This window comes from Jaculus jaculus, chromosome 1, assembly GCF_020740685.1.
Source record: "Jaculus jaculus isolate mJacJac1 chromosome 1, mJacJac1.mat.Y.cur, whole genome shotgun sequence".
NCBI lineage: Eukaryota > Metazoa > Chordata > Mammalia > Rodentia > Dipodidae > Jaculus > Jaculus jaculus.
In genome coordinates, this window is record NC_059102.1 from 171,303,378 (window position 1) to 171,328,411 (window position 25,034).

Below are 25,034 nucleotides of genomic sequence, written 5' to 3' on the forward strand. Positions count from 1 at the left end.
CTCTAGGCTGCACCAGCTCAGGTCTGGTGACCCTTCAGGAATAAAAAGTGAGTCACATGGGAAGTTGGATGAGCTAACCAAGACATCTGAAAGGTGAGTGACTCACCCAGGCTTTAGATAATGGGGCCTCTACCCTTGTTCCCAGCCCAATCCAGTTTACTCCTAGCCAATACAACCTAATATCTAAGGGAAGTAGCAAGGCATTTGCTTTAGAAGGTTATGACCCCCTATATACACAAATTCAGCAACAGCTACCATGAAGACAACTATAAATCACCCCTTATTTTTGGCCTAACACAGACCTGTTTGCAGCCCAGAGTCAAACCTGATTTTTGTACAACTCTAGAACTAAGACTGTTTACAATATGAAAACCAAAACTGGACAAATGGCTTAGTGGTTAAGGTGCTCACCTGTGAAACCTAAAGACCCAGGTTCAATTCCCCAGGACCCATGTAAGCCAGATGCATGAGGTAGCACATGCTTCTGGAGTTCATCTGTAGGGGCTGGAGGCCCCAACACACCCATTCTCTCTCTCTCTCTCTCCCTATCCCATCTCATCTCTCTCACTCACTTTCCCTCTGTCTCCCTCAGCTTGCAAATAAATAAATTTTAAAACCTAAGTGATTAATCTGGACATAGTGGTACACGTCTTTAATCCCAGCACTTGGCAGGCAGAGGTAGGAGCATCACTGTGAGTTCGAGGCCACCCTGAGAATACCCAGTGAGTTCCAGGTCAGCCTGAGCTAGAGTGAGACCCTACCACAAAAAAAAAAAAAAAAAAAAAAGATAAGGGGCTAGAGAGATGGCTCAGTGGTTACGGCACTTGCCTGCAAAGCTTGATGGCCAGGGTTTAATTCCCCAGTAGCCACATAAAGCCAGATGCACAAAGTGGTGCATGTATCTGTAGCTGGTTTGCAGTGGCAGGAAGCTCTGATGCTCCAATACTCACACTATCTGCTTCTTTCTATTAAACAAATAAATAAATTCCTAAAATATTTTTTAAAATAAAAATTAAGCTGGGCATGGTGGTGCACGCCTTTAATCCCAGCACTTGGGAAGCAGAGGTAGGAGGATTGCCATGAGTTCGAGGCCACCCTGAGACTCCATAGTGAATTTCAGATCAGCCTGGGCTAGAGTGAGACCGTACCTCGAAAAAAAAAAAAAAATTAAAAGGGGAACTGAGTATATAGCTCTGTGGTAGAGTGCTTGCCTGCATGCACAAGGCCCTATTTTACTCCTCAATATAAAAAAAAAAGTTTTCCATAATTACAATCTATGAAATGCATAACAGAAAAGAATAATGCAGCAAATTAATCTGAAATTAGAAAAAGGAAAAACAGGGTAGCCTTCCATGAAAAACAGAGAGGGAGAGAAGCCTTAAGTGTCTTTGATTCCTAAAAGTCCTTAGGAGAGGGAAAAGCCTTCCCTTCTTGCCTACCTGAGGCGTCGGCGAGGGTCAGAAGGTGTCCCAGTCCGACGGGCAGTGCCATAATCAGACATCATGCCATAATCTAGGTCATCATAGCCCATGCTGCGCTGGTCATCCTCCAGCCCATACGGCTCTGGATGAAAGCGATGCAAATCCACGCTACTCCCACCTACCCGAACCTGGGGCTGGGGGCCATAGACATCCTGTCTACTAGGGGCCCGGTAGCCTTCCATGCTGGGTCTATAACGCTCCTCAATGCGGGTCACCCGGGAAAGACTGCCATAGTTGTCACTGCCACCTGGATACCCATCTTCATAGTGACGGCTATATCCATCTGGAGGGTAGTGGAAGTTCCTAGGGAGGGTGGCAGTGCCTGCTTGCCCCACGTAGGGACCAGGTCCCCCATTGCCATTCTTGCGGAAGTCACGACCCAAAGTCTGGATATAGTTGTTGGAAACTGATGAGGCATCCACAGGCAGCCCGTCTGGTCCCATAGCGACTGGCTGGACTGTCCGTGTTGTCACAGTCTTCACAACTTTCTTGACCTTCGGTTAAGGAATGAGAAAAAGAAAAACTATTGAAAGAAATGAAGTACATAAACTTAAATTCCAGACCATTCCTTTTTTTTTTGGGGGGGGGGATTTCCGAAATAGGGTCTTGCTCTAGCCCAGGCTGACCAGGAATCCACTGTATAGTGCTGGGATTAAAGGCACCAAGCCTGACTATCTTTTGATTTTTTATTTGTTTGTTTTCTACACTTGATCTTAGCCAAAAGGCCGAGAAGATTGTTGTTTGTTTTCTTTTTTGGTTTTTTTGTTTTGTTTTGAGGTAGGGTATCACTTTCTAGCCTAGGCTGACCTGGGATTCACTATGTAGTCTCAGGGTGTCCTTGAACTCACAATCTACCTACCTCTGCCTCCCGAGTGCTGGGATTGAAGGCATAAGCCACCACACCCGGCTTTAGCTTTTCATTTTTTTAAGAGAGAGTATAGGCATACCACTGGCTCCTGCCACTGTAAATGAACTCCAGGCATATGTACCACTTTTGTGTGCCTGGCTTTATAGGGGGTACTGGAGGAACAGAACCCAGGGGAGATGGCTTTGGAAGCAAGTGCCTTTAACCACTGAGCCATCTCTCCCACCCAAATTCTAGACCATCCTAAGAAAAGAAACCCCTGCTGGGCATGGTTTTGCACACCTTTAATCCTAGCACTTGGGAGGCAAGAGGTAAGAGGATCACTATAAATTTGAGGCCAGCCTGAAACTACATAGTGAATTCCAGGTCAGCCTGGGCTAGAGTGAGGGGAAAAAAAAGGAAGAAAAGAAATCCCTACCTGTAAGTAGGAGTCTAGGTCACTTTACTTAGAAAAATCTGGTGGCCTGCCATCCTTCTTTTTTTCTATCCCATAGATGTCCCTAAGCAAGAAACTTGCCCTAGTAATAACTGAACCTCAAAGGGAAGTTTCTACAGATCTTAACAGTACCTCTCTTCCCATTCCACTGTATTTTCATCTATCTCCCTTACCTTTTGTTTAACCAGATCACTTACTTCATGGCATCAGCACAGATTACTGGCCCTTGACAAATCTCTTCCCTACAGATACTATGAAGATCTATCACTTCAAGACACTATATGGATCTCAGCTTACTGTGGTCTCTGTGCGACGAGTGGTCCCATCATCTGATGTCTCCACAGAGACAACAGACATGGCTCCCTCAGGGTCCTCCTCCGTGTAGGTTTCCACAATCTGCCCGGGTTCTTGCATCCTGGGGATAGTGCTATACAGAAGGTGACTATGATCCTGTAATAGGAAAAAGAATGAAGCTACTATCAAACTTTATGTATTGGGCTGGAGAGATAGCTTAGCAGTTAGGGTACTTGCCTGCAAAGCCTAAGAACTCAGGTTCAATTCCCCAGTACCCACATAAGCTACATGCACAGGGTGGCAGGGTGGTGCATGCGTCTGGAGTTGGCTTGCAGTGGCTAGAGGCTCTGGTGTGCCCATTCTCTCCCTCCCTCCCTCTCCCCACCACCTCTTTCTCTCAAATAAATAAATTTTGTTTTAAAAAAACTGTATGACTTGACCATCCATCTAATAAGCACGTGTGCCTGCCTGTGGAGATGGGGAGGCTTCATCCAGCATCTTCCATAGACTGTGTGGTTTTTAGAAAGGGTAGTTGTCATTTTAAACTTGTATAAAAGGATAGTTAATATAATTTTCCAGCTCTAATTACTTAACAAACATGAAACGAGTTGACTATACCACATTGACATCCAAATAACAGAGACATCAGATTAACTTCCCAGTTCTGGTCACTTACTTGAATATGAACTGTGTTAACTGGTTACAGCTATACATGAGTGATACTTCAAAAATGGAGGTAACCCAAGAAAGATTTTTAAGATACAAAGGAAAAATCCTCCTTTTTTTTCTCCAATCCTTTTTTGTTTTGTTTTGTTTTTGTAGTCCTAGGGTTAAAACTAGGGCCTCATTCATGGTAGGCAAGAGCTCTACTATTGAGCTATACCCTCAGGTCTAGTTTTACTTTTTATTTTGAAAGACATCATTAGTGGCCTACACTGGAGTTCAATCTTTCTACGTCCACCTCCCCAGTAGCTGGGATTTTAGTCCTGGGCCACCAGACCCAGTAAATCGTCATCTGACTGCTCTGTTACTTTTCACATACTGTCCAGTCAGATTTTAGGTAAGGTTTTCTACAAAGCAGAATCATGTCCTCCCCAAAATTACAGTAAAAGTGAGGGAATAGGAAGGTCATGATAAAAACCAATGGTGATGGCTCACACCTTTAATCCCAGCAACGCAGAGGTAGGAGATCACCATGAGTTCAAGGCTACCCTGAAACCACACAGTGAATTCCAGGTCAGCCTGGGATAGAGTGTGACCCTGCCTCGAAAAACCAAAAAATACTAATAGTAATTGGCAGGTCTGTGGTGCACACCTTTAATCCCAGCACTCAGGTGGCCGAGGCAGGAAGATCATTTTGGGTTGGAGGCCAGCCTGAGACTACATAGTGAATTCCAGGTCAGCCTAGACTTACTTGAGTGCGACCCTACCTTGAAAAACCAAACTAATAATCATCATCATCATCATCAACAAAACGTCACATATTTTGGGGGTATACCTTCTTTCCTAAATGAAAGAATTAATGGGTGTTTACGATGTGCCTGGCATTTTACAAAATACCAATATTCTCATAAAGGTAGGGAAGAAATAACATCAATGAAACCACCCAGACCTTAAATCAACAGATTTACCTGGGGTCCGTTGAGTTTCAAATCTGAAAATTTCTGTCTCTCAAGGTCAGCATCGCCCACAAACCGGCCGTTCTGAAAAATAACCCACAAGTTGACAATTCAACTTATGGCCTTCTTTTGCTGTGTTGCACCCAAATGTCTTTTTTCCAAATAGGAAATGGGCCTACAAGAAGACATTTGTGGCCTGAAGTCCTGGTGTCAATACTCAAAAGAACCACAATACTCTTTAGTGTATAGTTCAAAACTGGAATTAGGCCTAGAATTCTGGTAGACTGGAACATAAGAATGAACATCCCAAGAGTATACAGGTTTTGGAGTCAGTAGTTTTGTTTAAGGATATGTAACTGTCCATCAGAAACTACATGCTGAACTACATACAGAGTCAGCTACATACAACCTTTTTGGAAAGCCCTAAGAATATAAGGAAAGTTAAAAAAGCAAAAATAGGGGTTTCCAAATGCCTTCTGTATTGCCCTATGAATCTTCATGCTCTACTACCATTTGGAAACTTCCAATCCAGCTAGATATGAGGGAAGCAAGTACTCCAATTCTCTTTAAGAACAGTGTCAATGTCTTTAAATCAAATTACAGCTACAAAACATATTCTAGAATGCCTCTAAATTGCTCTGTCTTAAGCAACAAAAAATAATATAATGATATTATACCCATAAAAATACATTTCTTGGGCTAGAGAGATGGTTTAGTGGTTAAGCGCCTGCCTGTGAAGCATATGGACTCTGGTTCAAGGCTCAATTCCCCAGGACTCACGTTAGCCAGATGCACAAGGGGGCACATGCATCTGGAATTTGTTTGCAGTGGCTGGAGGCCCTGGTGTACCCATTCTCTCTCTCTAAAAATTAATTAAATATTTTTTTTAAAAAAATACATTTCTTGCCTGGTATGGTGGTACACGCCTTTAATCCTAGCACTTGGGAGGCAGAGATAGGAGAATCACTATGAGTTCAGGACCACCCTGAGACTACATACTAAATTCCAAGTCAGCCTGGGCTAGAGTGAGACCCTACCTTGAAAAAAAAAAAAAAAAAAATCTTTGCTCCTCTCCCAGTAGAATACAATGAGATCCAACTGCCTTGGGAGACTCCGCCCCTTTACATAGAGTATAATACTAAGGGAAAGGAAGTTAAACATTACTTTCAGGAAGAAGGAAGGGTGTGGTTTCATTGCTGAACAGAAGTTAAAAATAGACAGTAGGAGAGAAAAACCACATAAATCCTGGGATTCCCCACCACTTCTAAGGCTGAGCAGTCCTGTTCTCCTTTCAAGATATTTCATCCCAAATCCTAATTGTACACACACAGCCTCTCTCATATTCCTGATTGTCCCCAACTGGAATTCTGTCTTCTCACCTTATTGTGAGGCTCCTCAGCATGACAGACTTACCATATCTTAAAATATTAAACAGGCAGCTAGGTATGATAGCACATGCCTATAATCCCAGCCCTCAGGAAGCAAAGGCAGGAGAATCATGAATTTGAGAGCAGCCTAAGATACATAGTAAGACCTTGTCCTCAAAACCTCAAGGAGCTTGGAATTATGCTCAGTGGCAAAACAAATACCTAGCATGCACAAGGCCCTGAGTTCCATCCTCAGTTCCACACAGGTAGACAGTCAGTCAGTCAGTCAGTAAGTCTCTTATGTAGCTCAACAGTAGAGCATTTGTCAAGAATGTGTAAGGTACCCTAGCACCACAAGATAAATAAATGAATAAGCAAGCAATCAGTAAGATATACTATCAGTTATAAGCAGTGTTCTAGTTCTCACCTAAGGACCTCGATAGATGCTATATATCAAGTAATGTCTACAGCCAGGCGTGACTGTGTGTGTGTGTGTATGTGCACACATACTGATAAAATCTCAGACTAGATAAAACATATAAACTACACAAGTTACTTCTCATTTCTAACAACTCTCTCAGTCACATCACAGAATCAGCCAACCCAAAGCCCATTGGCTCCTATGGTTATTTGGGCTAAATTATGATTTAATTTTCATTTTTTTTTATTTTTTATTATTTAATAATGATGTTCCCTCTCCACCCCTAACCACGAATTAACAATGATGCCATCCTTCAAGACATGATTTACACAGCCAACAAAGAGCATGCAAGGACAATACAGAACAGGATACACAATCTACAGACCAGACCCCAGGTGCACAAAATGCCCAACGTCCCCAACCACTAGGTGGGTATAACATAGAAGTCTGTTGTTTTGTTTTTGTTTTTTGAAGCAGGGTCTCGCTCTAGCTCAAGCTAATTTGGAACTCACTCTGCAGCCCAGGCTGACCTTGAACTCACTGAGCTCCTCCTACCTCAGCCTCCCAAGTGCTGGGATTAAAGGCGTAAACCTGCACACCCAGCTAATTTCTAGATTTTTGACACCAAGAAAAATGTATTTCAGAGAAAACAGTCAAGAGACTCCAGTAAAACTCCAAACGACACTACCATTTCTAGAACTGCATCCCTATCTAGAAAACCCACTGCAACAAAAACAGGAAGTGACATGGTGCTTCTAAAGTCCAGCCAACTCAGCTCTGCATGGGTATTCCTTTATCTCTTCAAATTCCTGGGGGGAAAAAAAACTCATCATAGAATATGGGAATTAGATAGCCTATCCCTAAGGAAAGCCTAGCTTCTCACTAAAGGTCACAGCCTCTTGGGACCATGCCTAAGTCCTACCTCCAGGTCTGGTGGAGAGAGGGGTTACCTGATGCCGACGGGAGAGGGTGCCGTTGGCCAAGAGTGTGTTGGCATCTTGTGGTGAGACCCGGACGCGTTCCAGTTGCGCCGAGACGTGGCGCCGTTCCTCCTCCAGCGCCCGGGTCAGCTTCTCAAATTGGGCCTCTTGTTCCTTCACAGAGGCCAAGATGCTGGCGGTCGACTCCACCTCTGAGTCGTCCATGAAGGTAAGGGGCGGAGCCGCCGCAGGGCAGGGTAAAAAGGAAGGTGGATCACAGAGGGAGTAGGAAGGAGGAAGAATGCTCCCTCACTCCACACTATCGGGAAAGGGTAAGGGAGAGGAGAAAAAAGACCACAGGTCAGAGAAGACAGCTGAATTGTTAAACCCAGAGCCAAAGATGCCCTCTGTGGTTTTACTGCAATACAGAAAGCAAGCCACCACCAAGCTTGGGAGCCCACCACCAGTGTCTGCTCAAGCAGGATTTTTCACTCACTACCCCCTTCAACACTAGCACATCTATGGAAAAGAAAGGTGCAACTAGATCCAAGAGTCTCCACTGTTATCAGGACAAGGACAGTGTGGCTAAGCACCGTACTCATGACATGAAACTAAAATCAGATTCTTTTAACCTGGAAAATTTTGCTGGCACCAATTTAAAAGTTTTAAATCTACAGTTGGGATAAGCACTTACTGTCTAGCAAGGACATGCCACTTCTGGAGACAGTGGGACAGTACGGACTTTCCTTATCCTTTCCCAAATGTGAACACTAAAAATGCTTCAGTAGTGACAAACTGACTTAGTACACTAATATGCTAAACAAAACTGCCACTTAAAAGCCAGGCGTGGTGATACACACCTTTAGTCCTAGCACTTGGGAGGCAGAGTAGGATTGTTCAAGGCCATCCTGAGACTACATAGTGAATTCCAGGTCAGAGCAAGACCCTACCTCCAAAAACAAAAACAAAAACAAAAGGCCACTGAAAGGGCCAGGGAAATGGTTGGTTCAGTGGGTAAAAGCGCTTGCTGTACAAGTATAAGGAGAACATCCAATCCCCAACACTCACTTGGTGTGGGGAAGAGGGGAGATCTACTTTAAAATGCCAGTTAAGAAACAGAAATATAAAAAACTTCCTACAATCAAAGGCAGAAAACTAAAGCCTCCATGTTTCATATATTTCTAAAGAGGTCTTTCTACCTTCCAAAACTATCCTCTCAGGACGAAGCATATCTTAACTGAAACAAGACAGTGACAGAAGCACAAAACACTGTAAAAAGGCAGCCTCAAACCCAGCCTATAACACCACCTGCTCACCAGGCAGGAGGATCACAAGATCAAAGTCTGCCCAAACTACAGAGTCAAGGACAGTGTGGACAACTTAGTGAGACCCTATTTCAAAATGGACAAGGCAAGCCGGGCATGGTGGCACAAGCCTTTAATCCCAGCACTCGGGAGGCAGAGGTAGGAGGATCACCACCGTGAGTTCGAGGCCACCCTAAGACTACATAGTTAATTCCAGGTCAGCCTGAGCCACAGTGAAACCCTACCTTGAAAAACCAAAATAAATAATACAAACTTTAAAAAAATGGGCATGGCAGTGCACACCTTTAGACCCAGGCTGAAGCAGAAGGATCATCATGAGTTCAAGGCCAGCCTGGTGCTAGATCCACTGAGTTCCAGGTCGGCCCTGGGCTACAGTAGATACTGCCTTGAGGGGAGAAAAAAAAGGGGGGGTGCTGGGATGTTTAGCTGAGAGCTTGTTAACACATAAGAGGCCTTGGATGCAATCCTGAGCACCACTAAAAAGGGAGATTATCACTGCCATAGAAATCGGGAAAGAGCAGGGTGTGGTGGTGCCCGCACCTTTAATGCCAGCACTCAGGAGGCAGAGGTAGGAGGATTGACTCAAGTTCGAGGCCACAGTGAATTCCAGGTCAGTCTGGGCTAGAAACACTACCTCAAAAACAAAGAGGAGACAGAGAAACAAGAAAGAAAACTAGGATCAAACTCTGATATGGTGCCTTAAAGTAGTCCATACCCTTACCTCCAGACATTAACAACTGGCACTGGCACTTCCTCTATCTTAAAAGCCTGTAAACATTCTAAAAAGGACTTTTTACCCCTTTACTTGATTCAATTCAGGGTAGGTATCAATATATTTAAGGGATTTATGTTGCTACTTATACAACAAATAATAGCTTGGCCTGGTGGTACAGACCTTTAATCCCCACTATTGGAAGGTTGAGGCAGTAGACTAAAAATTCAAGGCCCATCTGGGCTACAGAATGAATTCAAGGCCAGGCTGGACAACTTGGCAAGACCCTATCTCAAAATATTTTTGCTTTTTATTTTTTTAAAAAGAGCTGAAGGTACAGCATAGTGGTAAAGTGCTGGCCTATCATGTGTAAGGCCTATATCCATCAGTTCCTAGCATGTATGAGGACCTCCATTCAATCCCCAATACCAGAAAAATCACAGTAACATAGACATGAAGACCTCCTCATGTCCTTATACAAACAGCCAGTTGGCTAGTAAATAAAGAAGCATTATTACTCATACTATTGAACTTTGTGGGCCTTTTGACTTATAAGCTATGGGAAACATTATGGCCAATCCAAAATATATACTGTTAAGACAAGTTGAGGAATAAATCTCCCCTAATCTTCACTCTTATCAACCTTCTAAGAAAAGAAGGCACCTAAAATACCTCTTTACTCTTAATAAATATATATCTTATACACACCTTTTAAGAGAAGGGTAGTAATTGATTGCTTTAACACAGAGAACAGCCCAGTCCAGATTCAAGAAAATCATGGAAGAAGCATCCAAGCCACCACAGCAAGAAGGAAGCAGGAAGCAGAGAGCTGCAGACAGATTTGGAAGAAAAATGAAATGAGAAGAAAATAAAGCATACCCAATACATAAATAAAAGAGGAGCAAGGAGGGGTATTAGGAATGAAAGGGAGTAATTTAAAATATAACTTGGAATTGCTTAATGTTACAAATGCCCTTTAAACTTTTTTCTTCAGATCACTACGCCATATTTAATTATAACATGATTCTATTGTCATGCCAGAGTTCATCTACTTTCAATTCATACAGAACCAGAACCAGTTATGATATTGATAAAAACCCACATATCCTTTGTGCCCCGCAATCAAACTAGGGGGGGGAATTGCTGTTGGAATGCCCTTCCCCCGCCTTCCCACCCTTAAGGCAGAAACCTCAAAGCCCAGTTCCAGCATGCCCACAAAGACATTGAGAAACCAATGCAATAGTCACGGTGGGGAAAACATGTGGGGACTAGCCTAAGCTGAGCCTTTTGCTTAGGTTCCCTTTCCCACGCTCCCCAGAGCCCCACCAAGCATAAAACCTTGGGACTGTTTGTCTAGAGTGTATCTAAAAGCAAGCAAGAGTATCCAGAGAAAACTGATAAGCAGATGCCCAATAACTCCAAAATTCATTCAGCCCCAAATCTGAGAACATGTTGAACCTCCCCTAAATCAGTGCTACTCAGCTCCCACAATCACATATCCCTGTTCTTTCTTTCAGTCTAAATCCTAATATCATTTAATATACCCACCCTATACTCCAGCAATCCTATGAGCCACTAGAAAGAAATGTTTTGTTCTTTCCCTGAGACAAGGTCTCATATAGCTTAAGTGGGCCTTAAATTCCTATCTTTCTGCCTCTACCTCCCAAGTGCTGGATCACAAGAGTTCATCACCACACCAGTGGTCCCTTTCCCCCAAGGTAGGGTCCCAATCTAGCCCAGGCTGACCTGGAAGCCTTGAACTGGGGTTAAAGGTGTGTGCCACCATGTCCCAGCCCTTTTCTTTTAAATTGTTCCCTTTGCATCTGTTTCTTCATTTTAACCACTTGCCTTTATCTACTATGTACAATGACCTATGAACCTTCTACACCATGAAAACTCAGCATGAGAGAAATTCTTCCAGTTACTCCTTTTGAACAGGGCCTGCACTGCACTTACCACTCTGGCAGCCTCTACCCTGTAATCTTCTTTGCTAATAAAAGCTCAAACTACCACTACGATGGGGCACACAGAAACAACACTGCCTGCTGCAGAAAGAAACTGCCATCGTGCCATAAATGGTCACTTTTTGCCCCCACAACTTTATTTCAATCAAGGGGCTTAGGAGGGAAGTTAGGAAAAATACCCAGGGATCTAGGTCAGAAAGCAGTCTGGAGAAACACTTGCTTCCTTCATCTTCCTGGCTTTAAAGCTGACCAAACTGCTCTAATTGGAGGACAGCACAGTTAAGTAGAAAGAGAGGTCAGATTCCTTGCTCTAAACAACACATGAGTAGATTTTCTGCGTGAAAGAAAGCAGAAGCAGAGGCTACATGGGACAACCCACAAGACTAGTCCCAGCCCCAGCTCCACCACTAGCCAACAATGGTTGGTCTCATCTTCATGATACCCAACACCAGCTGAGTCTACCTCAGAGCTGCTGTGAGGATTAGGTGAGACAATGTATGTTACAAATGTGAGGTATTAAGTTGTTACAAGAGTTAGTTTCTGTCTTCCAATTACATTACTTCATGGTAATGTCTCAGCCCCAAACTATTTTGTGAAGTAGTAGATGAAATTAACCAGATCAAGAACATAACTGGGTTCTGCAATGTGATTGAGCTGGTTTCCCTATTCCAACTCTATTTACAAGGTCCCACCTAGACCAGTGTTGCTTAGCTAGTGGCTGGCAGTTCTTACAGCATTACAAATCTATTACACTAAGTTCTTTATGTCCTATTCTGAGCCTTTCCAGTGTAATACCACATAGAAAAAGAACACACAAAACATTATAAATTACTGAATGCTTTGCTGTTTTTATCCAGGCAATCGTGACAACAATAAGGAAGTACGTTTTACTGCAAATGTGAAAACAGATACATCATAGGTTAAAAAAAAATTAACCAAAGTCTTAGAATTTATAGCAAATCTGGAATTTACACCAAAGCCTACATTCTCTTTCTATGCCATGCTATCCAAGTATAAGCACAGTATCTGATGATGGTCTAAGCAGGGAATAGTGGCAAATGCCTGTAATCCCACCACTCAGGAAACTGTGACAGGAAGAGCCCAAATTCAAGTAAGGCCTAAGGTTGCACAGCAAAACTATGTTTCAAAGGGTGCTGGGACGGCGCTGGGGAGATGGCACAGTGGTTAAAGGCACTTGCTTACAAAGCCTGCCCTCCCAGGTTTAATTTCCCAGCTACCCATATAAAGCTGGATAGGTATTCATTTTCAATGACAAGGGACCCTGAGAAGCTCACATACATACACCTATACATAGGCATGCATGTGCAAATTAAAAAATCTTAAAAGAGAGCTGGGTGTGGTAGGCGCTTGGGAGGCAGAGGTAGGAGGATTCCACAAGTTCAAGGCCATCCTGAGATGACATAGTGAATTCCAGGTCAGCCTGGGCTTCAGTGAGATCCTGCCTTGAAAAAATATCTATATATATCTTAAGAAAACAGAAAAGGAAAAAGGTAGATGGTACAAGTCATTCTGCTCTAAACCTCTGAAAGCTTTCTTCCTAACCATTACAGGAAAAGAGGGAAGGAAAAATTTTCCACTTTTCTTTAAGCTAAAGAATTAGGGCTGGAGAGATGGCTTAGCAGTTAAGAAGCATGCCTGCGAAGCCTAAGGACTCAGGTTCGATTCTCCAGGAGCCACATAAGCCAGGTGCACATGGTAGTGCATGTGTCTGGAGTTCATTTCCGTGGCTAGAGGCCCTGGCACGCCCATTCCCATTCTCATTTTCCCTCCCTCTTTCTCTCCCTCCCTCCCTCTCTGTCTCAAATAAATAAATAAAAATAATCTTAAAAAGAAAAAAGAATTACCCATAGCCAGGCATGGTGGTGCACACCTTTAATCCCAGCACTTGGGAGGCAGAGGTAGGAGGAATGCCATGAGTTCAAGGCCACCCTGAAACTACATAGTGAATTTCAGGTCAGCCTGGGCTAGAGTGAGACCCTACCTCAAAAAAAACAAACAAAAAAATTAACAAAAGAATTACCCATATATGAAAAAGAAACAAACTGGAAACAAGAATGAAGCTACCACAGCTACAGTATACAGTCTTATAACTCAGAGACGAGTAAGTTTCTTCTCCATGCCATATATATCACAAAAAGGTTGTACTACAGACCAGAGTCTGCAAACCATTAACTGATTTTGGCAGATAGTCAGGAAAGTCTTGTAAATCTGGTCCAACACCTTTCCAGGTTTGCCACTCAATGTTCTAAAATAGATTACACTTGCTTTCACTAAAAAAGATTATCAGGGGGGCTGGAGAGATGGCTTAGCAGTTAAAGCACTCCTGCAAAGCCAAAGGACCCAGGACTCACATAAGCCAGATGTACTTGAAGGCACATGCATCTAGAGCTCATATGCAGTGGCTAGAGGCCCTGGCATGCCCATTCTCAATTTCTCTCTCTCTCTCCCTCCCTCTCTCTCTCTCTCAATCTCTCTCTCTCTCTCTCTCTCTCTCTCTCTCTGTCTGTCTCAAATAAATAAATAAAAATAAAATATAAAAATAAATTTTAAGGCCAGCATGGTGGTGCATGCCTTTCGTCCCAGCACTGGGAGGCAGAGGTAGGAGGATTGTTGTGAGTTCAAGGCCACCCTGAGACTCCATAGTGAATTCCAGGTCAGCCTGGGCTAGAGTGAGACCCTACCTCAAAAAAACAAAATAAAAATAAATAAATAAATTTTTAAAAATCATCAAGGAGGGCTGGAGAGATGGCTTAGCGGTTAAGTGCTTGCCTGTGAAGCCTAAAGGACCCTGGTTCGAAGCTCGATTCCCCAGGACCCACATTAGCCAGATGCACAAGGGGGCGCATGCATCTGGAGTTCATTTGCAGTAGCTGGAAGCTCTGGTGTGCCCATTCTCTCTCTATCTGTTTCTTTCTCTCCCTCTCTCTCTGTCACTCTCAAATAAAGAAATAAAAATGACAACAAATATTTTAAAAAAAATCATCAAGGAATTCACATAATATGAGCCTTGTTATTCTCCTAAGACTATACTTTCTGAGAATAGGTGGTTTTACTCTTAACAAGCAATTAGTCCTATATTACTGAATCCCACCTGTCACACTAGAAAGGCTTTCTATCTAATGACCCAGAATCTACAACTCCTTCATTCAAGTAACGACAATGATAAAAATTACATCTCAGAGCCAGGCGTGGTGGCACATTAGGAAGGCAAAGGTAGGAGGATTGTCATGAATGTTCAGAAGAACCAAATATTTAACGCCAACCAAATAGCAGTATGGACCAGTTACCAACAGTACAGTCTATGAAATGACTTGCTCCACTGTAAACTCAGTACAGAAATCTAATTTGGTGCAGGCAAGACGGCTCATGACTGTAATCATATTTGAGATGCAGAAGCAAGAGGTTTGCTATGAGTTTGAGGAGAGCCTGGGCTACAGAGACAGGGTGGCCTTATCTCAATTAAAAAAGAAATCAGAGGGCCTTCTCTAGCCCCCCCCCCAAAAAATCAAAGAATATGGGCTTTCAAATTTGACTACATTCAAGTCTGAGACCTAACACTTATCACAATAAACCTCAGCTTTCTTCTCTATAAAATGGAAAAGCAAAAATGCATAGACTAAAGCGAGATGTGGTGGTACCTTTAATCCCAGCACTCAGGAAGCCCGGATAGGAGGATTACTATGAGTTCAAGGCTACCCTGAAACTACATTGTGAAGTCCAGGTCAGCCTAGAATAGAGTGAGACCCTACCTCGAAACACCCCTCCAAAAAAAAAAAAAAAAATCCATAGACCAATTATGAGAATTAAATGAAACAACCCATGTGAAGTGCTTAGGACAAGGTCTTGATACCTGGAAAGCATTAGCAATGTTACTGTAGTAACTACTACTTACAAACACATGGGACTACTAGAGTTTCAATATTCTAGTGGCACAAGTCCTCCCATGCTCTCATCGCTACAGAAACTCTTCACTCGTAATGGGAAAAGGAGTCAACACACCTGGGATTCAATCACTGGCTCTGCTAGTAACTGCTGTAAGCTTCAAATTCTATTACCTTTGAGGGTTTCATTTTAATTCGCTAACATGTCCCCTACCTCCACCCACTTCAGGTAAGTATACCCAAAGACATGACTGGAATTCAGCAAACAAGGATCTACTAAATGAGAAACTGAAATTTGTTCTAAGATAAACTATAAACTTCAATTTTTGTTTTGGGTTCTTGAAGAAACTTTTTTTTTAATCTTCTATAGACAGTCTTGTCAAAGGTAGCTCTTTATACTGCACAGTGAGCTGCTTGTCAGGTAGACTTAAGAAGTTTTCAAAAGAGCCGGGCGTGCACACCTTTAATCCCAGCACTTGGGAGGCAGAGGTAGGAGGATCTCTGTGAGTTCAAGGCCACCCTGAGACACCATAGTGAATTCCAGGTCAGCCTGGGCTAGACTGAGACCCTACCTGGAAAAAGAAAAAAAAAAAAAAGTTCTCAAAAGAAGGCAGGTTTCTGCTAAAGCACTTGTTCACCCATAAGCTAAAAGGTAAGATCCTATTGCTAAAGGCACCACAAGCTACAGACACAGGACATGAAGAGGTCATGCTGAAATTTAGAAGGAAGCCAGTTTCCCATGGCCAGCCCACATCATGCTAGAAAATGTTTCACGAGCTGCTGGGGAATAATGATCACCAACAGTGTGAACAAGCAGGCAATCCTGCTAGCTATGAAATCAACCAGCCAGAGAAGATGCACACATCTGTGTTAGAATGGCACTCAGGTAACCAGAGGCTGTCTGATTGGATAAGAGGCCTCCTCAGTGGGGTGGCGGGGGATGGGGGTAGGGGAGAGGACTCATACCTGGTACTAAGAATCAAATCAGAATCCTCTGGAGATGACCGTCATAGACTCCAAAGTGAAGCTCCCACTGGTCTGGCCAGTGTGGCTATACCCATCAAAATGTGTCTCAATTAACTGTGTTTATCCCATTTAATCCATGCTGCTCTCACCCGCAGTTGGAGAATGTTTTCTTTTTTACAGTGGGGAAAACCAGGGAGAACCAAAATCCATCAACATGATAAGAAAAGATAGCAGACTGCCTGACTCTCTTCTCTGTCATGAGATGAGCCACCCCTTGCATATCAGCCAGGGTCCAGGTAAAACCAGAGGAAACAGCAAGTTAAACATGAGTGCAACTCTCTGGGCTATCCTCACAACCTGATCCAGGGTGATGGCAACAGACACTAAGGACACTCAAAATATATCAAAGTTGGGCTGGAGAGATGGCTTAGCGGTTAAGCGCTTGCCTGTGAAGCCTAAGAACCCCGGTTGGAGGCTCAGTTCCCCAGGTCCCACATTAGCCAGATGCACAAGGGGGCACATGCATCTGGAGTTCGTTTGCAGAGGCTGGAAGCCCTGGGGCGCCCATTCTCTCTCTCTTCCTCTATCTGTCTTTCTCTCTGTCACTCTCAAATAAATAAATAAATAAAATTTAAAAAAAAACTATCAAAGTAGATGCTGCAAACACTAAAGTAAACTTATAACACACTGGTAAGGCTCAGGGAACGCTGCGGAAGAGGAAAGATTTTAAGAGCCACAGGGTGGCAAGGAGTATTCTAAGGCATAGCCCCTCCCACAGGAACTGCTGCATTCATAACCTATAACCCCAGGGCGAACAGTAACCCCACTGAGGAAGGCCCTCAGTGGAATGAGGGTGGGAAGAAGGGGGTATACTAGGATAATATGAGGGAAATAGCACCATACAATAAAGTTCCTAATGAATTTAAAAATATTAATAGCAAAAAGGTACCTCTCCTCTTCCTATTCATTATGGAATCAAAATCAACGTCATAAATGTATGCTCTCCCTCTAAACTGATTAGCAAACTCCACATTCATGTCTTCTAGGGACATAAAATGTGTTTTGGGGTTTTGCGATTGTTTGTTGGCTTGTTTGTTTGTTGTGGCAGGCCCTTCAGGTTGACCTAGAATAGTCTTAGGGTGGCTTCAAACTCACTGTGATCCTCCTACTACCTCTGTCTCCCAGTGCTGGGATTAAAGGAGTGCACCACCACGCCCACCTAAAATATTTATTTTCTTTTCTTCTTTTTTTTTTTTTTTTTTTTTTTGGTTTTTCAAGGTAGGGTCTCACTCACGCTCAGGCTGACCTGAAATTCACTATGTAGTCTCAGGCTGGCCTCGAACTCTCAGGGATCCTCCTACCTCTGCCTCCCAAGTGCAGGGATTAAAGGTGTGCGCCACCACACCCAGCTAAAATGTTTATTTTCAATGCACAGAACCTCCCACTAAAGAATTCCAATCAAAAGCTGGGTGTGGAGGCACATGCCTTTAACCCCAGCACTAGGGATGCACAGGTAGGAGGGAAGCAGAGGTAGGAGGATTGCTGTGAGTTCAAGGCCACCCTGAGACTACATAGTGAACTCCATGTCAGCCTAAGCTACAGTAAGACCCTACCTCGAAAAACCAAAAAAAAGAAAGAAAGAAAAGAAAAAGAATCCCAATCAGTGCTGGGCTTGGTAATGCATGCACCTTTAATCCCAACACTCAGTATGAAGATCAAAGTAAATTCAAGGCAAGCCTAGAACAACAGAGTGAGACCCTGGAGGGAAGAGGAAAAGAATCCACTCAATAAAATATAGCTGAAGAGATGGCTCAGATATTAAGGCATTTGCCTGTGAAGCCAAAGGACTCAGGTGTGATTCTCCAGGAGGAGGGGGAATAGACACATAACATTTTTATTTAATTTTCTCTACCTCTGACCTATATCTCCAACCCAAAATCTTTTTTTTCTTTAACTTAAAATAAACTCATGGGCTGGAGAGATGGCTTAGCGGTTAAGCGCTTGCCAGTGAAGCCTAAGGACCCTGGCTGGAGGCTGGATTCCCCGGGATCTACGTTAGCCAGATGAACAAGGGGGTGCACATGTCTGGAGTTCATTGGCAGTGGCTGGAGGCCCTGGTGCACCCATTCTCTCCCTCTCCCTCCCTCTCTCTCTCTCTCTCTCTCTCTCTCTCTCTCTCTCTGTCACTCTCAAATAAATAAATAAAAATAAACCAAAAAAATTTTTTAAATAAACTCATAAAGCCAGGTGTGGTGGTGCATGCCTTTGATCCCAGCACTCAGGAGGCAGAGGTAGGAGGACTGCCCCTGCCTCAAAAAAGAAAAGAAAAATAAAATAAAATAAACTCATAAAAGTATTATGGTGGGCTGGAGAGATGACTTAGAGGTTAAGCACTTGCCTGTGAAGCCTAAGGACCCCTGTTCGAAGCTTGATTCACCAGGACCGTTAGCCAAATGTACAAGGGGCACACACATTTGGAAATTCACTTGCAGTGGCTGGAGACCCTGGTGCACCCTTTCTATCTCTCTATCTCTCTCTCTCTGCCTCTTTCTCTCTCTGCCTGTTGCTCTCAAGTAAATAAATAAAAATAAACAAAAATAATTTTTTTTAAAGCATTACTGTGCCAACCATGCGCCTGCCTATAATCCCAGCACTCACTCAGGAAGTACATAGGAATACAGCTATGAGTTTGAGGCCAGCCTGAGGCTATATAGGTCAGCCTGAACTAGAGGAGACCCTATTACTGAGGATAAAAATAATAATAATAATAAGTTTAGGATGTGTGTGTGTGTGTGTGTGTGTGTGTGTGTGTGTGCGTGCGTGCACACAGATGTAAGTGCACATTAACATGTTTTAGCATACATGTATAAATGGTGAATGTATGTAGAGGCCAGAGGTCAACAGATGTCTTCCTCAATGTTTTCCACCTTAATTCTTTTTATATTTTATTTACTTATTTATTTGAGAGACAGCAGCGGCGGCAGGGAGAGAATGGCCACATCAGAGCCTCTTGCCACTGCAAACAAACTCCACTTTGTGGATCTAGCTGCATGTGGGTACTGGGGAATGGAACTTTTCAGGCAAGTGCCTTAACCATTGAGCGATCTCTCCAGACAGGTTCTCTGACTGAACCTAGAGCTCACGGACAGTAACCAACAAGCCCTAGATATTCTGCCTCTGCCTCCCCAGTGCTGGGATTACAGGTGCTCACCACCATGCCCATTTTATGTCAGTGTTAGAGATCCAAACTCTGTGCTTCTGTGGTGAGTGCTTTATTTTACCCACTGAGCAATCTGTTTCCCCAGTTTCAAAGGTTTTTGTTTTGTTGTGTAAACTAAGTATGATCCATCACACCTATAATCTTAGCACTGGGGAGGTTGAAATAGGATCACTGAGAGTTCAAGGCCAGTATGAGTTCAGAAGGGCTATAGTGAGACTCAAAAAAAAAAAAAAGCCAGGCATTATGGCCTTTAATCCCAGCACTCAAGAGGCTAAGGAAGGAGGATCACGGTAAAATAATAATTAAAAAAAATAAAGTTAAAAAAACTCATAAAAGCATTATTGTGCCGGCCATGGTGGTGCCTGCCTTTAATCCCAGCACGCACTCGAGAGGTAGATAGGAATACACTTATGAGTTTGAGGCCAACCTGAGGCTACATAGTGAATTCTAAGTCAGTCTGGGCTAGAGGGAGAACCTAACCCCCCAAAAAAGCCGGGCGTGGTGGCACACGCCTTTAATACCAGCACTCAGGAGGCAGTGGTAGGAGGATCGCCGTGAGTTTGAGGCCACGCTGAGACTACATAGTTAATTCTAGGTCAGCCTGGGCCAGAGTGAGACCCTACCTCGAAAAAAAAAAACTAAATAAATAAAATGGGGACGGGGGATGTAGCTACGTGGTAAAAGGTTTCCCAGGATGCAGGAAGAATGGAGTTCCATCCCTAGTGCTACCACAACAAAAACCACAGGGTATGTTGGTACACACCTGAGTCCAAGGGCTTAAAGTAAGCAATATAATGAAAGACACCATCTTGAAAAGAAAAGAAAAAAAAGTCACCTCTACCATCATGCCATCTAACTTTAAAACCAGATAAAACATTATCTTTTGCTTTTTCCCTCCTGCATATTCTAGGAACCCCTACCACCATCCCCAAACCATAGTGCACTGACACTGGCTGAAGCTGGGCTGGCTTTGAAGCAGAGGAAAGGTGTGACTGCTAGCAAGGCGGCCCAGGACCGAAAGGGTTGAGAAAGCAACAAAACCAGCTACTCCCTGGCACTGCATCACACACACACACACACACACACACACACACACACACACACACACACACACACAGAGGACTGGTCTAACAAGTCCTGATCTCCCAGGCCAGGCCACCTCCTTCTCCTCCCCCATTACCCAGGTTCCTCTCCAAGGCCCTCAACTGGGACAAACAACATTGAATTTTCTCTCAATCCTGGGAAACACTGAGACAGAGTTACTTACCTGGATCCCTTTGCAACCTTGCCAAGGGCACCTCGCTTAGCCTTATAAGGAGAAAGCAGAGCTTTCAGTAGAGGCCGATAAGGAAACAAAGATAAGAGGGAGGGGCAAAAAAAAAAAAAAAAAAGAACAGGGAGGTGTCAGACTAGAGGAAGGGGAGCGGCCAAATGCCTTTCTCCTTCCTGCAAAAGGAGGGAAAAAGGGAGGCAGGTCCAGTACACGACGGGAAGTGAGAAAAATCTAACTGAAATGGGAACGTACTTTTAACTCTCATCATAAAAGAGAAATCCTAAAATTAGCTGTGATACCTTAAACTCTGTGCCACCTAGGCTCATGAAAAAAAATATTCAGGAAAAGCTTTAACCTTAAGATTTAGCAGAGTTCATCCAACTGTGTGAGCGCACATTCCTTGTTTCAAGAGGCAGCTTCTAACCAGACCCCTAACTTTCTATCTACGGCATTTCCCCAGTCTCTGTCCATCATTTGGAAAAGGTAAAAAAACATATAATTGAGCCATATTTGCAATGTCCTCAAAGCTCTGGAAAGAGCACATCAGGCACCCCTCCCATCAGATTTAAGAAACATCTCTCTTTAGGGAGAAAGAATCTAAGAAGAAATCAATCAGGATTGATTAAAAGTCCTATTTTAGGTACAAAACAGGTATCAGAAGGAAATATTCCTCCCAATCAGAATGAAAGGTAAAAGTTACTATCACATATAATCCTCAACACCCTAGAAGATAATGCTCCCCAAACACCTTTGAGCTGGGGTCTGGGTTGTTGGCCAGGCTAGTCTCTGAAACAACAGGTGCACTCAAGTGACCCTTCACAGCTTCCAGAGCAGCCGGGCCTATCACCTGCATGGATGAGCACATCCAAGATGTATTAGAAGTAATGAGTTCTCTCCAGCAAGTGGGAGAAACTCAGACATTCTATGGTTCTTGTGATTAAGTCATTCTGGCTGGGAAGATGGCTAAATGGTTAACAGCACTTGCCACTTAAACATGAGGACCTCTCAAATTCAACTATCCAGGACTGGAGAGATACCTGAGCAGTTTAAGGTGCTTGCCTACAAAGCCAAAGGACCCAAGTTCAATTCCTCAGTATCCACATAAAGCCAGATGCACAAGAAGGTGCATGCATCTGGAATTCATCTGCAGTGGCTAAAGGCTCGGGTGCTCCTACACATTCTCTCTCTCTCTCTCCCCCTATTTCTCTCTCCCTCCCTCTCTCAAATAAATAAATAATTTTTTTAATTCAACTATTGCTGGGCGTAGGATCACTTGAGTTCAAGGCCACCCTGAGACTACATAATGAAATGCAGGTCAGCCTGGGCCAGAGTGAGAAACCCTACCTCGAAAAGCCAAAAAAAAAAAAAAGTTCAACTATCCAGAACCCACACAAACATCTCGGTGTTGCCAAGCATGTTTATAATCCCAGCCTAAGAGGAAGGGGTACAGGCTAACGAACAGAGAATCACTGGAGCTTGATGACAAACAGCAGCTCTGGGTTGAAGGAGAAACCCCATCTCAAGGAAATCCACTGATGAGCCATTAGAAAAGGACACTCAGGCTGGAGAGATGGCTTAACGGTTAAGGCACTTGCTGGCAAAGCCAATGGACCCAGGTTCAATTCCCCAGTATCCGTGTAAAACCAGATGCACAAGGTGACACATGCATCTCTATCTCTCTATCTCCCTCTTTATCTCTCTCTCTCAAATAAAAATTTTAAAAAGAGAGAAGGACACTCATTCTCTGGCCTCTGTATGCATGCACACACACACACACACACACACACACACACAGGCGCGCACACATGTGCGTGCATGAACAAAAAAGTCATTCTAAATCCAATGGAGAAGCTGTTTGACTGGGGGGAGGGTTCGAGGTAGGGTCTTACTCTAGCCCAGGCTGACCTGCAATTCACTATGTAGTCTCAGGGTGGCCTCCAGCTCACCGTGATCCTTCTACTCTGCCTCCCGTAGTGCTGGGATTAAAGGTGTGCACCACCATGCCCAGCGATTTGATGATTTTTTAAAGCAGGATATGGTAGTACACACCTATAGTTTCTGCATTGGGAAGGCTGAGGTGGGAGAATTTTTAGTTCAAAACCAGCCTGAGTTATGTAGTAAGCCCACAGCTTAAATTTTTTTTTCTTTGATGGGGAGTGGCAAGAGAAAAAAGTATCCTGAAATCTCTAGATCTTATCGTCACTTTATAAAAAGCAAGATATGATGAATCCCAGCTATAATCCCAAATAGGAGGACTGCCTGAGACCAGACTGGGCTAAAGAGAGAATTCCAAATCAGCCTGGGCTAGAGTAAGACCCTTCCTAAAAAATAATAAATAAATAAAAATTAAAAGTCCTTACTCAATTCTGGGGAAAGAAGGAGCACCCTGCAATCTACTTCAGACTTAGGTCCCTTTTCAAGGATCAAATACTCAAAACAATATGACTTATACCATTCACCTACCTTTCTACTGGCAACCTAGTCTAGAAATCTGACAACATGTCACATTCTCTGATCACCCTCACCCCAGCAGGGAAAATCTATGCACAAATATTCCTACTCTAATTTTTCCTTCTTTTTTGGAGATGGGGTTTCATGCATTCCAGGCTGTAACTAAGGATGAACTTGAACTTCTGATACTCCTGTCTGAACCTCCTGAGTGCTAGAACTATAGGTGTAGTTTTATCTACTCTCATTTTTAGTATGACATCTCGCTAAGCCAAAAGCAATAATCAGAGTTGGGGAGGGAAAGAGAAGGAACTAGAAGCAGAGAACACTGCTCCAGCCAGCATCAGAACAGAGGGGAGGGATTGTTCTGGTGGTATGTTAGCAATCTGCCTCTAGGGCAGCTGTCGTCCAGGGCAGTCAAAGCAGGGTCTGTGAGTGTGCTCAGGGGCTGGCCAATTTGGCAAGAAATTAAGGACTCAGACACCCAATCCAAAGTGAGAAAAGATGCCTGTTTCGCAGCTGGAATAAAGGGCAGGAAAAACAAAAAACAAGGTAGACAGAGAATGGGAAGAGGAGGACTAAGTACCATAGGTGCTATTTCAATAGACTCAGGGAGCAGGAAAGTCCCAGGACACTATCAACCATTCCCAGCCATGTACAAACAGCAGATAACCACCAATAACTCAATACTGAAAACAAAGGATGAGCAGAATTTTCATGTTCTATGTGTACTAGAGTAGAGGGATGAGATCTAAATATAACAGCCCCAGCATTACCTGTCTCCGTCTGACCATTTTAGACCCAACAAGATACTTGCTACCCATATAGTACATGAATGCTATTTAACATCTACACCCTTCTAGAATTCTGTTCTTAATTAAATCCTAGAGATTCATACATAATAGTAGCACACAAAACTCAGTAAACTCTCCAATGCTAAGAGATCAAGGCCATTTATATAACTCAAGTGCCAAGACCTAAAAGGCCACAGTCAGTCTCACACCCTCTAATCCCTCAGAGTAGCTAGATGCTCTGAGACCCATTAGACACACAAAGGCTGCTCTCTTCTCAGTAGGGATCGGTAGCAGAGCTGCTCTCCAGGGACAAAGAGATTTCACAGGAGAACCACAAAGACATCGCCCCTCTCTGTTCCCCCACTCCCAGCTTTCTCACTTCCTGTCACAGTAGCACCAGACCACAGTCTCCCAGAAACAAACAAATACAAAGTGCTGGATTCTGGGCTGCAGGCCAACCACATTCCAGGGCATCCTGTCTACCAATCACCAGCCGGAGCTCCCACTTTGCCCTGCTCCATTCCTTATCATGTTCGGGAAAACAACCCTCCTCCCAGCCCCAAAGCCAACACTACATAGGACAAAGCTCAGGCCTTTTAAGACTCAGCAGAATGATACTGTATGCACAGACCTAAGAGTCTGGAGAGGGCAAGGGATTTTTTTAAGATTCCTACTGGGCAAGATTTTGGAGACAGTGCAGGGGATTTTAGAGCTAATTCGGCTGTTACAGTCAGCTCAAATACATGTGACATCCCAAGAAAGCTTCATCAAAGCAATTTGATCACCAATTTGGATTCAGAGAATAGAATATTCCCACTTGGAGAACCACTTTAGGACATATCCTATTCCCTTCCCTATCACCTATTTCTATAGCTTTCAAACTCTTCCTTTCTCTGCCCTGCAAAGCTGATTCCTAAACCGGGCCCCACAGAAAACAAACAGAGGTTGCAGACTCCACCCTACAAAGAGGCAGTTTATCAAGGGCTGAGGGCAAAGTTCCCCACTTCCCAAGAGAACAGAAGGAGGC

General features: G+C 43.6%; 1 protein-coding gene across 11 annotated transcripts in view; it reads right to left on the reverse strand.

Moving 5' to 3' along the window:
• Positions 1–25,034, reverse strand: part of Ctnnd1 (catenin delta 1) — an 82,644-nt gene that overhangs the window by 30,441 nt on the left and 27,169 nt on the right. For 7 of the 11 annotated variants that reach the window (XM_045147181.1, XM_045147189.1, XM_045147172.1 and 4 more), the window contains exons 2-6: positions 10,149–10,269; positions 7,434–7,722; positions 4,708–4,779; positions 3,080–3,232; positions 1,440–1,975 (exon numbers count right to left, since the gene is read on the reverse strand). In XM_045147181.1, coding sequence (XP_045003116.1) covers positions 1,440–1,975; positions 3,080–3,232; positions 4,708–4,779; positions 7,434–7,628 — 956 coding nt within the window. In that variant the 5' untranslated portion in view covers positions 7,629–7,722; positions 10,149–10,269. Of the gene's footprint in view, positions 1–1,439; positions 1,976–3,079; positions 3,233–4,707; positions 4,780–7,433; positions 7,723–10,148; positions 10,270–20,255; positions 20,275–20,759; positions 20,823–25,034 lie in introns of those variants that run through there. The other 4 variants (XM_045147153.1, XM_045147149.1, XM_004667718.2 and 1 more) reach the window with 4 other exon arrangements.